General features: G+C 47.2%; 2 protein-coding genes across 4 annotated transcripts in view; one reads left to right on the top strand and one right to left on the bottom strand.

Annotated features, from left to right (window-relative positions):
* The window catches only part of LOC135549787 (retinoic acid receptor alpha-A-like), a 133,700-nt gene extending 122,168 nt beyond the window's left edge, over nt 1-11,532 (top strand). Inside the window, exons 6-8 of the mRNA XM_064980083.1 lie at nt 3,338-3,542; nt 6,235-6,393; nt 6,553-11,532. Coding sequence (XP_064836155.1) covers nt 3,338-3,542; nt 6,235-6,393; nt 6,553-6,803 — 615 coding nt within the window. The 3' untranslated portion in view covers nt 6,804-11,532. The remainder of the gene's footprint in view (nt 1-3,337; nt 3,543-6,234; nt 6,394-6,552) is intronic.
* A 182-nt stretch (nt 11,533-11,714) lies between these two features.
* LOC135549786 (DNA topoisomerase 2-beta-like) overlaps nt 11,715-12,838 on the bottom strand; it is a 49,459-nt gene continuing 48,335 nt past the window's right edge. For all 3 annotated transcript variants that reach the window (XM_064980080.1, XM_064980081.1, XM_064980082.1), the window contains exons 34-35: nt 12,675-12,775; nt 11,715-12,571 (exon numbers count right to left, since the gene is read on the bottom strand). In XM_064980080.1, the coding sequence (XP_064836152.1) occupies nt 12,380-12,571; nt 12,675-12,775 (293 nt within the window). In that variant the 3' untranslated portion in view covers nt 11,715-12,379. The remainder of the gene's footprint in view (nt 12,572-12,674; nt 12,776-12,838) is intronic.

Genomic DNA, 12,838 nt, shown 5'->3' with positions numbered 1-12,838 from the left:
TTACTGTCCCTCTCTCCTCTCATCCGTCTTACTGTCCCTCTCTCCTCTCCTCCGTCTTACTGTCCCTCTCTCCTCTGTCTTACTGTCCCCCTCTCCTCTCTTCCCTCTTACTGTCCCTCTCTCCTCTCCTCTGTCTTACTGTCCCTCTCTCCTCTCCTCCCCCTTACTGTCCCTCTCTCCTCTCATCCGTCTTACTGTCCCTCTCTCCTCTCCTCCGTCTTACTGTCCATCTCTCCTCTCCTCCGTCTTACTGTCCCTCTCTCCTCTCCTCCGTCTTACTGTCCCTCTCTCCTCTCATCCGTCTTACTGTCCCTCTCTCCTCCGTCTTACTGTCCCTCTCTCCTCTGTCTTACTGTCCCTCTCTCCTCTCCTCCGTCTTACTGTCCCTCTCTCCTCTCCTCCCCCTTACTGTCCCTCTCTCCTCTCCTCCGTCTTACTGTCCCTCTCTCCTCTCCTCTGTCTAACTGTCCCTCTCTCCTCTCCTCTGTCTTACTGTCCCTCTCTCCTCTCCTCGCCCTTACTGTCCCTCTGTCCTCTCCTCCGTCTTACTGTCCCTCTCTCCTCCGTCTTACTGTCCCTCTCTCCTCTGTCTTACTGTCCCTCTCTCCTCTCCTCCGTCTTACTGTCCCTCTCTCCTCTCCTCCCCCTTACTGTCCCTCTCTCCTCTCCTCCGTCTTACTGTCCCTCTCTCCTCTCCTCTGTCTAACTGTCCCTCTCTCCTCTCCTCTGTCTTACTGTCCCTCTCTCCTCTCCTCGCCCTTACTGTCCCTCTGTCCTCTCCTCCGTCTTACTGTCCCTCTCCTCTCCTCTGTCTAACTTTCCCTCTCTCCTCTCCACTGTCTTACTGTCCCTCTCTCCTCTCCTCGCCCTTACTGTCCCTCTGTCCTCTCCTCCGTCTTACTGTCCCTCTCCTCTCCTCTGTCTAACTTTCCCTCTCTCCTCTCCACTGTCTTACTGTCCCTCTCTCCTCGCCCTTACTGTCCCTCTCTCCTCTCCTCGCCCTTACTGTCCCTCTCTCCTCTCCTCCGTCTTACTGTCCCTCTCTCCTCTCCTCCGTCTTACTGTCCCTCTCTCCTCTCCTCCGTCTTACTGTCCCTCTCTCCTCTCTTCCGTCTTACTGTACCTCTCTCCTCTCCTCTGTCTTATTGTCCCTCTCTCCTCTCCTCCGTCTTACTGTCCCTCTCTCCTCTCTGTCTAACTGTCCCTCTCTCCTCTCCTCGCCCTTACTGTCCCTCTCTCCTCTCCTCGCCCTTACTGTCCCTCTCTCCTCGCTCTTACTGTCCCTCTCTCCTCTCCTCCGTCTTACTGTCCCTCTCTCCTCTCCTCCGTCTTACTGTCCCTCTCTCCTCTCCTCTGTCTAACTGTCCCTCTCTCTAACTGTCCCTCTCTCCTCTCCTCTGTCTTACTGTCCCTCTCTCCTCTCCTCGCCCTTACTGTCCCTCTCTCCTATCCTCCCCCTTACTGTCCCTCTCTCCTCTCCTCCCCCTTACTGTCCCTCTCTCCTCTCCTCCCCCTGACTGTCCCTCTCTCCTCTCCTCCCCCTTACTGTCCCTCTCTCCTCTCCTCCATCTTACTGTCCCTCTCTCCTCTCCGCCGTCTCACTGTCCCTCTCTCCTCTCCTCTGTCTTACTGTCCCTCTCTCCTCCGTCTTACTGTCCCTCGCTCCTCTCCTCCCCCTTACTGTCCCTCTCTCCTCTCCTCCGTCTTACTGTCCCTCTCTCCTCTCCTCTGTCTTACTGTTCCTCTGTCCTCTCCTCTGTCTTACTGTCCCTCTCTCCTCTCCTCCCTCTTACTGTCCCTCTCTCCTCTTCTCCGTCTAACTGTCCCTCTCTTCTCTCCTCTGTCTTACTGTCCCTCTCTCCTCTCCTCCGTCTTACTGTCCCTCTCTCCTCTCCTCCGTCTTACTGTCCCTCTCTCCTCTCCTCCATCTTACTGTCCCTCTCTCCTCTCCTCCGTCTTACTGTCCCTCTCTCCTCTCCTCCCCCTTACTGTCCCTCTCTCCTCTCCTCCATCTTACTGTCCCTCTCTCCTCTCTGCCGTCTCACTGTCCCTCTCTCCTCTCCTCTGTCTTACTGTCCCCTCTCTCCTCCGTCTTACTGTCCCTCGCTCCTCTCCTCCCCCTTACTGTCCCTCTCTCCTCTCCTCCGTCTTACTGTCCCTCTCTCCTCTCCTCTGTCTTACTGTTCCTCTGTCCTCTCCTCTGTCTTACTGTCCCTCTCTCCTCTCCTCCCTCTTACTGTCCCTCTCTCCTCTTCTCCGTCTAACTGTCCCTCTCTTCTCTCCTCTGTCTTACTGTCCCTCTCTCCTCTCCTCCGTCTTACTGTCCCTCTCTCCTCTCCTCAGTCTTACTGTCCCTCTCTCCTCTCCTCCGTCTTACTGTCCCTCCCCCTCTCCTCCCCCTTACTGTCCCTCTCTCCTCTCCTCCGTCTTACTGTCCCTCTCTCCTCCCCCTTACTGTCCCTCTCTCAGGGTTGGGGGAGTAACGGATTACATGTAAGGGATTGCAAAAAAACAGTAACTGTAATCCATTTTGTTACCAGCTAAAATATTGTAATCAGATTACAGATACTTTTGAAAAACTAGATGATTACTTCAAGGATTACTTAAAAATCTAAATGTGTATTTAACCCCAATATTTTTTTAATTCAAGAAGTTTAAGCTGCCTATCAATAATTGTTTTGGACAGAAAGTGAAAAATGTGCTCCTGCAACAGCTGCATAATGCAGATCCCAGCCTATGGAATGAAAGTGAGGCTTTTATTGCTCAATCTAATACATGCTGGGAAAAAATCCATAGGCCTAATGGACACATGTTTAAACCTGCACACTTTGGATAGACTTAACGGGGGAAGTCTGTTGTTGCCACATCCATTTTTGACGTATAAATGATATATATTAATGTAAAGATATAATTGAATCGTATTATTATATGTAGTAGAAAGTGATTGGCTTGGAGAAGCCTACTTAACAAACAACATAAAGTAAAATTGAACATCCATATATGGCCAGCTATGTAAACTTTAACATTGATTTATCCTGCAATAGATGTCGTTCAATTGGTAACATACATTTTTGTCTTCTTCTAACGCCCCTTAAAGGGAAAGTAATCTAAAAGTAACTGAATGTAATCTGAGTTTGGATAATCCAAAAGATACATTACTGATTACAATAATGGAAAGGTAACTAGTAACTGCAACGGATTACACTTAGAAAGTAATCTACCCAACCGTGCCCTCACTCCTCTTCTCCCCCTCACTGTCCCTATCCTCTCCTCTGTCAGATAATGTGTGTGTATACATAAGGTATAATTCTCTCCTCTCCTGTCCCCTGTCATTTAGATTCTACGTATCTGTACGAGGTACACTCCGGACCAGGACACCATGACGTTCTCAGACGGACTGACCCTGAACCGGACCCAGATGCACAACGCAGGCTTCGGCCCGCTCACCGACCTGGTGTTCACCTTCGCCCACCAGCTGCTGCCCATGGAGATGGACGACACAGAGACAGGCCTGCTCAGCGCCATCTGCCTCATCTCTGGAGGTACACTACACCTTCTTCACTTTCTTTGAAGGTTGCATATATTCATTAAGCATCTGTCATTAGTGTCATTAATGTTGAATAGTATGTCAGAAGAGATGAAATATCTAAATAAAAGTCTGAATTTTGTGACACAGAGACAGACAGGCTACCTCAGTCCCATCTTGGGGGGAGGTTGGAAGGTGACTGTTATCTCCAGAGGCGGGCACCACAATGGGGTGTACATACCCAGCGGGCACCAGACTGGGGTGCAAGGAGAGAGACGGGCTGGGCAAGGAGAGAGACGGGGCTGGGCAAGGAGAGAGACGGGGCTGGGCAAGGAGAGAGACGGGCTGGGCAAGGAGAGAGACGGGGCTGGGCAAGGAGAGAGACGGGGCTGGGCAAGGAGAGAGACGGGCTGGGCAAGGAGAGAGACGGGCTGGGCAAGGAGAGAGACGGGGCTGGGCAAGGAGAGAGACGGGGCTGGGCAAGGAGAGAGACGGGCTGGGCAAGGAGAGAGACGGGGCTGGGCAAGGAGAGAGACGGGGCTGGGCAAGGAGAGAGACGGGCTGGGCAAGGAGAGAGACGGGGCTGGGCAAGGAGAGAGACGGGCTGGGCAAGGAGAGAGACGGGCTTGGCAAGGAGAGAGACGGGGCTGGGCAAGGAGAGAGACGGGCTGGGCAAGGAGAGAGACGGGGCTGGGCAAGGAGAGAGACGGGGCTGGGCAAGGAGAGAGACGGGCTGGGCAAGGAGAGAGACGGGGCTGGGCAAGGAGAGAGACGGGGCTGGGCAAGGAGAGAGACGGGGCTGGGCAAGGAGAGAGACGGGCTGGGCAAGGAGAGAGACGGGGCTGGGCAAGGAGAGAGACGGGGCTGGGCAAGGAGAGAGACGGGCTGGGCAAGGAGAGAGACGGGGCTGGGCAAGGAGAGAGACGGGCTGGGCAAGGAGAGAGACGGGGCTGGGCAAGGAGAGAGACGGGGCTGGGCAAGGAGAGAGACGGGCTGGGCAAGGAGAGAGACGGGGCTGGGCAAGGAGAGAGACGGGGCTGGGCAAGGAGAGAGACGGGGCTGGGCAAGGAGAGAGACGGGGCTGGGCAAGAGATGGTGATTTAAGAAGTAGTAAAAGTTGCCCAGTCTTAAGGTTGAAAGGGTGCCTTTGGGGTAGATGTGAAGCTTGGACAAGTCATTAGAAAGGCAGTAAAACACTTCTGATACAGACTTAGACAGACAGACTGGAAGTCTGGAATCAGGTCATCCACAGGTCCATCTCTGTGAGGCAGGGTGTGTGTGTTGGACTGTTCTCACAGGAAATGAGTCTGTTCTGTTCAGCCTGTTTCAGCACACAACACCCAGGCAGTAGTTCTCTCTCAGCTGGGACATGGAAGGCAGACATTGATTAAAACACACACACACATTGAGCTCTACATTTTTCCATAATGCAGTTACAAACACCCACACGCTCACTCTCTCACTATGTCTCTTGCTCTCACTCTCTCGCTCTCACTCACTATCTCTCTCACTCAATCTGTCTCTCTCGTTCTCTTGCTCTCACTCACTATCTCTCTCACTCAATCTGTCTCTCTCACTCACTGTCTCTCTCACTCAATCTGTCTCTCTCACTCTTGCTCTCACTCACTATCTCTCTCACTCAATCTGTCTCTTGCTCTCACTCTCTCACTCTAACTCACTATCTCTCTCACTCAATCTGTCTCTCTCACTCAATCTGTCTCTCTCGCTCTCACTCTCTCACTCACTCTGTCTCTTGCTCTCACTCTCTCGCTCACTATCTCTCTCACTCAATCTGTCTCTCTCGCTCTCGCTCTCACTCACTATCTCTCTCACTCAATCTGTCTCTCGCTCTCACTCTCTCACTCTGTCTCTTGCTCTCACTCTCGCTCTCACTCACTATCTCTCTCACTCAATTTGTCTCTCTTACTCTCTCGCTCTCACTCACTATCTCTCTCACTCAGTCTGTCTCTCTCGCTCTCACTCACTATCTCTCTCACTCAATCGGTCTCTCGCTCTCACTCTCGCTCTCACTCACTATCTCTCTCACTCAATCTGTCTCTCTTACTCTCTCGCTCTCACTCACTATCTCTCTCACTCAATCTCTCTCTCGCTCTCACTCTCTCGCTCGCTCTCACTCTGTCTCTTGCTCTCACTCACTCTGTCTCTTGCTCTCACTCTCTCACTCAATCTGTCTCTCTCGCTCTCACTCTCTCGCTCTCACTCACTATCTCTCTCACTCAATCTGTCTCTCTTACTCTCTCGCTCTCACTCACTATCTCTCACTCAATCTCTCTCTCTCACTCTCTCGCTCGCTCTCACTCTCACTCACTCTGTCTCTTGCTCTCACTCTCACTCACTCTGTCTCTTGCTCTCACTCTCTCACTCAATCTCGCTCTCACTCTCTCGCTCGCTCTCACTCACTATCTCTCTCACTCAATCTGTCTCTCGCTCTCACTTACTTCTCTCTCACTCAATCTGTCTCTCGCTCTCACTCTCTTGCTCTCACTCACTATCTCTCTCACTCAATCTGTCTCTCTTGCTCTCACTTTCTCACTCACTATCTCTCTCACTCACTATCTCTCTCACTCAATTTGTCTCTCTCACTCACTATCTCTCTCACTCAATCTATCTATCTTGCTCTCACTCTCTCGCTCTCACTCTCTTGCTCTCACTCACTATCTCTTTCACTCAATCTGTCTCTCTCTCAGACCGGCAGGACCTGGAGGAGCCCTCTAAGGTAGACCAGCTCCAGGAGCCTCTACTGGAAGCTCTGAAGATCTACGTGAGGAAGAGGAGGCCCAGCAAGCCACACATGTTCCCCAAGACCCTGATGAAGATCACTGACCTCCGCAGCATCAGCGCCAAAGGTACAGACTTCACAGAGACGAATATACTAATAAAACTGAGTAGAAATGAGCCACTATAGATTCAATGGCAGTTCAGTAGGAAAACGTTGTACACAGATGCCCTATAACATCATTTTGCAGTACGTTGGTTTTGCAATATGTCCTTTCCTCTCCCTCCAGGTGCGGAGCGGGTCATCTCGCTGAAGATGGAGATCCCTGGGTCCATGCCTCCTCTGATCCAGGAGATGCTGGAGAACTCAGAGGGCCAAGACGGCCAGAGCAGCACCGAGGGCGAGGACGGAAGCAGCCCCAAGAAGGGAATCCCGAAGGGGGGTAAACCCTGCCCTGTGTCCCCTGACCCTGACCCAGATGCTTCAGACAGCGACGGGCCCACAGCGGCCCCCAAGGAGGAGGAGGAAGAGGACCCCTAGGTCCCCGTTGGAACTCAGGGGCCTCTCAGACTGACACTCTCTCTCTCTCGCTGACATTCCTTTGCAAAAAAACAAAAACATCCAGGCATAGTGGACCCCCCTCCTTCTCCCCTCCCCTCTCCTCCTCCCCTCAGGCCGTTGGTCCCTTAGTGAACCACCACCACCTTTGCTTGTTCTTATGTTATCCTTTACGTTTGTTTTTTCCTTCTCTCTCTTTATCACTTTCTTTTCCCTTAAAAAAATGACAACACTAAAACCTAAAAGGACCAGTGGTTGGTTTGTGTATAATTCTACATTTATTGAGGCGTTGTGTCTTGGGGACTAGAGTGTGATTGGTCGAGTTGGGTTTGACCTCGCCCGGCCACGCCCTCTTACTTGTTGTACACAAAGGTCATAGGTCATACATCCTCCTCAGGTCTCCTGTATAAATTCATCCCTGCATGATGGACTCGAGTTTAATAAGTAGTTTTAATCCCTCTCTCTCTCTGTCTCTCTATCTCTCTGTCTGTATCTCTGTCGGTCTCTCTCCCTCTTTGTCGGTCTCTCTCCCTCCCTCTCTCTCTCCCTCTCGCTCTCTCCCTGTCTGTCTCTCTCGATCTCTCTCTCTGTCTGTCTCTCTCCCTCTGTCTCTCTCTGTCTGTCTCTCTCCCTCTCTCTGTCTCTCTCGCTCTCTGTCTCTCCCTGTCTCTCTCTCCCTCTACTGTCTCTCTCCCTCTCTGTATCTCTCCCTCTCTCTGTCTCTCTCGCTCTCTGTCTCTCCCTGTCTCTCTCTCTACTGTCTCTCTCCCTCTGTCTCATATTGTTGGAATACATTGTATATACCATTGTTAGAAATCTGTCTGTTTCTATGATTAATTTTGTGGTGCTTTTTCCATAGTCTTAAATATTATTATTTGATGCGAAACAGTACATACATGACAAAGTTTGAAGGGGGGCTAAAATGTAAAGTCCTTTACAAAAACAGTTATATAGACTGTTCTTGCATATAGACCGTATGGAAGACTAATACTTTATATTTGTTCCTCTATTTAAAGCTGGTTTTTGTTTTGTCTTTTATAACTCATTATGTTGACGTCTCCATCAGTTTACATTACATCACCATAAAGCCAGAGTGCTAGAGGCTTGTCTCCCCTGTCAGTGGCTGCATCTCTTCAGCCGCTTCCTCAGACTGTCGAGGCCATAGATATACAATGACTAGATTGAATCTAGATAAACTATTACCCGATTGGATCTGTCTATCACAGATAACAGACTGTAATTTAATGTACAGGGCTTCTGAGGTTAAAAGGATTCTGAGATTTTATCATTAAATGACATTCCCAGAGAGAAACCAAGCATTCTTTACAAGTGACATCTCTGGGGAAAGATAAGGGTTAAGCGACTCTCTTTGACAAAGACTTTCCTTAGCCCAAGCTTGTGCCACTGAGAAATGTAGATTTTTTATTTTTATGAATTTGGTTATACATTTGAAGTTTCCTTGCAATTCTCTTGAACATTCTCCACAATCTGTGCAGTGAAATGCATTCTTATTACAGTGTTAAAATGTAAATTACTTCTCTTCTCTGATTCAATCTAGTAATTGTGCATTAATGGCTGTCAGCAACTACAAGCGTCTGCGCAACACAAAATGCACATTGCGTTCTGGGCCAGGATTAGAAAGGAGTCCTGTAGGCCCAGAATCACTTGACCTGCCCCTTCTTACATACTTGCATTCATAAGTGTCTTGTTTTGGAAGGAAACCACGGGGACATTGCAATCGTTAAAATACATATTCATGACCTAACCGCTCGGCCGGGAAGATTGTACACTAGACTCTAGTAGCCACTGTGCATTCTTAGTTCTAGTCCTACAGAGTGACTGACCGTTGCCTTGCTCCTCCACAAGTCCTGTGCATAACTACAGTGATGCAAAGGAGATTCTTAACATGACCCTTAACCCCTGAGACGTGCAGTAATTATAGATAGACAAGCTCGGGTAGCGTTCATTTGGGTTGCAACATCACAGAATGTTTGGATATAAATATATTATGTAAACATGCGCTTCTCTATCATGTAGAATAGGGAATCATGTCAGCTCTAAAACAAGAATATATTTTCCTGAACGTTGCATCTCCTGAACCCAACCCTGCTTTGTGTTTTGGACGGCAGATCCACTAGACAGCACTTTTTCTCAGGGATGAGGAATGATGTCCCATATCGGCCACCGCCACAACAGCCTTTCTGATCTTCTAAATATATTCTTAGTAAAGCTGGTTTTCTTTAGAGCCTAAGGGCTAGATTTAGTCCATAGCAATGAAGATCTGCGGTATACCGTGATTAAAATGTAAAGGCAATGTTCCCACTTTCGCGGAGACTGCATTCACGGTAAACGCTGCATATGTCTGCTCAATCGGAAATTACACTGTTCTTCAGCTCTACGGATTGGATCGAACTCTAAATCACAGATACAAATTTGGACACTATTTATAAAGTTAATACCCTAGAATCCTCACTGAATATTGCTCTGTTCGTTTCACTGTTGTGAAGTGAAACAGAGTGGTATTCAGTGTGGAAGCCAGGCTATAGACAATATAATTTATTCAGATGTTGACCAGTTACTCAACTAGCACGAAGGCAATACTTCTCATCGTACTTATTTAAAACTTGAAGGTGAATAATATGTAGCCGACATAATGTTAAGGGTGATAGTAATAAACAGTTTTCTTTATCATTCTTAAGGGTAATAATAATTTGGCATAAACTGTTATGGGTCACTCATCTCAGAGGTATAAAGAGTTTTTTTATTCTGAATAGAGGCAAACATTTTACCATAAGGGAACAGATGACCACTGTAGTCAGTCAGCTCGAAGGTTGGGGTCAATTCCTGTTGGATTATTTCAGTTTGCTTCCTGAATGGACTGAATTGATATGGAATTGACCCCAACCCTGGCTAGAACCTTTCAGAACCATCTCACACACAACCATCTCCTCTCCTCCATATCAACACCACATGTAATACATACATATCTTGGGGAAATGGGAAAACAAAACTGTCTCCGTTGTTTCATGTTTGAATGTGAATATGCCATCCAGGCTTTACATAGGAATGATATGCAGTGTTAAAGGATTTAAATTTACTTTAAAGCAGCGTTTTGTCAAATTCATTGCATCTCATTGTATGTATGACAAAAAATGAAATGCTCTCTTTCCCTCTAAGGGAGAGAGGGATGCAGTAGGGTAAAACAATCCTGGTGGCTCATCACAAGAGCAGTGTGGGTGAATCTCAATAGTCTTCCCTACATTCCTCTCCCTTGATGCCGCGCCTCTTTCTCAAAACGCATTGGAGGAAAGGGTGCAGAACCTCAGATCTTCTACAATGTGTGTTGTTGAGGTGAGGAATCGAGGATGTGATGAATCACGGAAAGACTTCTGACATTTACCCTGAGTGTCTTTGAAGTTGGAAAACTTATTTCACAGCTTAAGAATGTCTACATCCATCTCCCTAGTGACCTGAGCGCCACCTACAGGCACCAGGTGACACGGCAGGGAACTCAATCCATTCCACAATGCTGAATTTACATTGGTTTCTGTTGAATGTTGTACCGATGTAACTGTTAATATTTACTACTACTATCTCACTGCAGACTTGTTCATGTATTAGATGGTGTGTGTGTGGTGTGCTTTATGTCTCAACTAATGGCAGCTTTAGGCTATCTGACCTCTCAGAGCTTCATTTCATAGCCAGCCCCTCTTGGGTAGCAGCTGCTCACCCCCCCATCATTTAGGACCAAATGGTCTCAGTACCTGAGCATGGGTTCACAATAGGGTTGTAAAATTCCAGAAACATTCCCCAAATTCCTTTTTTTGGTGGGCGAGGGGGGGGGGGGGATCATGGTCAGAGGATCAAGAGGGAATAAGCTAAAGGAATTTCCAACGTGGAATTCTTCAATTTGTGAAAAGTTTCCATAATTTCAAAACCCTAGTTACGCCGATGTCATCGCTGATCAAACAACAGAGCTGCTTTCCCCTCTTCAGCTGGAATGCCAAGCAGCTGTCACTAAATCAATCAACTGACAGAAATTTGTTTAAGTCAATAAACGGAATAAGATCAATACATGTACCGGAAGGGGGCAACATACTGAACATTGCAAATAGAAATACACTGAATAGATCTGGCACAACGAGTCCATACTCTACAAGTCAGTGGTGTCTGTTCTATGCAACGTATTTCTATATGCATGTTCCACCGCTGTGCCCTACAGTATCCAACTATCCAGTAGAAGCATGACTGTGAACCTCAAAAAAATTTACCTTCAAAAGCAACTTTGTTGTATGCCTGTTCAAAAATGTTCAAAAGTTTAACATTTACAAATAATGTATATGAATGCCTTTTTCACCCCATCGGTATCAGAAAACCTCATTGTCATCATATGCAGTGTTTTATAGTTAGTGTTATTATGAAGAGACATGATCAAATTATGGTTGAGTTTTCTTAACTTTGTCTTTCTGGAGGGTGGGGAGGGCAGCAGGGAGTTGTCATGGTGATAATACATTTACCCAGAACCTTCTGCTGGCCTGGTGGGAAGAGAAAGCAAGACGTCCTCATAGGGAGCTTTACAGTGAGCTTCTATCTTGTTTTCGTTTTCAATATTGTCTGTTTGTATATTAACAATGCTTTATATGTTCATATTCTGTTTAACTTTACCATGAAATGCCCTGGCAAAGTAATAAAAATATATTTATTTTAAAATACATAACGTGTGAACGTGTTATAACCCGAATATTTAGATTTACTGTAACCTTGAAGCCTTGAATAGTGTGTGTGTGTGTGTGTGTGTGTGTGTGTGTGTGTGAGAGAGAGAGAATTGTGTTCCTACGGTTCTGCTCTGCAGGAAATAGAGTCAATCTTACAGAAAACCAAACAGCCTGAGAATAATTTACATTTCATTGTTTATTTCCAAGGTCATGTTCAAAAAGGTACATAGTCTCTTCTTTACTTTTTAAACAGTTAAAATGTGCTGAAGCACCGCGTTCCTAACTTCTAAAAGCTGTTTAGGACAAATACAGAACATTTCCATGGTAATAATAATAATTTAAAAAACAAAATTGTTTTGTATGTATAATAAAAAGTGTAAAACACCTACACAGTAGAAAGCATTAAACGTCACCATTAAAATTAAAAGGGGGGGGTGTACAAAAGTCTGTGGGACACAGCACAGGGGTATTTCAACCAGCGTGTGTCTGGTCCTGGAAGAATACTTCAAAACTAAATTCTTCCTTCTTGCGTTGAAATAATCACATGATATTTAAACATGACTGGATATTTATGCAACCACTGCCTACACCTATCCCACCTCTCAGATGGTTTCTACTAGAAAGTCAAGGAAGGATGCATGTTAAAATTACTCAAGCGATGTGTGTGCAAATGGCTGTTCAAATTGTTTAAAAACCCATCCTTCGTGATTTCATCAAGGTGATCACAGATCATAATTGATTGGATAGGTGACAGCATGGGGTACCAACCAATGAAGCTCTGTGATTACTTCAAGGGAGGGAGAAAGCATTGAAACAGAGCCTGTGTGGGAGGGATTCCATGGTCTAGTCGAACATGTCGTACTGATCGTCGTCTGACCCTGACGCTGACTCAGCAAAGTACTTCACTTCCTTCTTTGCCCTGCTTCTGCACGGTCGGTCTCGGGATGCCGTGCCGGATTGGCTGAAACGGTTGGAGTCTACATCATCATCATCTGACATGGGGGGTGGGGTCACGGCTGCTTTCTTTGACAGTTTCTACACAGGGAGAAGACGAGAAGACTTGTTGTATAGAAGTCTTCGTTTTTTTAGTATCTTCTTATATCCTATATGATTCAATGACACACACACACTTTCTTACCCTACTGGTAGGGGCTTTGGGTGTTTTCCCAGGAGTCTTCTTGGGACTGAAATCATCCTCTTCAGATTCAGACTGCTTCCTCTTCCTCCCTCCGCCTTTACCTACACAGGTAAGGAAAAACACACCCAGGTTACACCCGGTTCATACCCAGGTTACACCCGGTT

Source organism: Oncorhynchus masou, chromosome 12, assembly GCF_036934945.1.
Source record: "Oncorhynchus masou masou isolate Uvic2021 chromosome 12, UVic_Omas_1.1, whole genome shotgun sequence".
NCBI lineage: Eukaryota > Metazoa > Chordata > Actinopteri > Salmoniformes > Salmonidae > Oncorhynchus > Oncorhynchus masou.
Note: the sequence above shows the minus strand (reverse complement) of the source record. Positions and strands in the feature narration are given on the sequence as shown.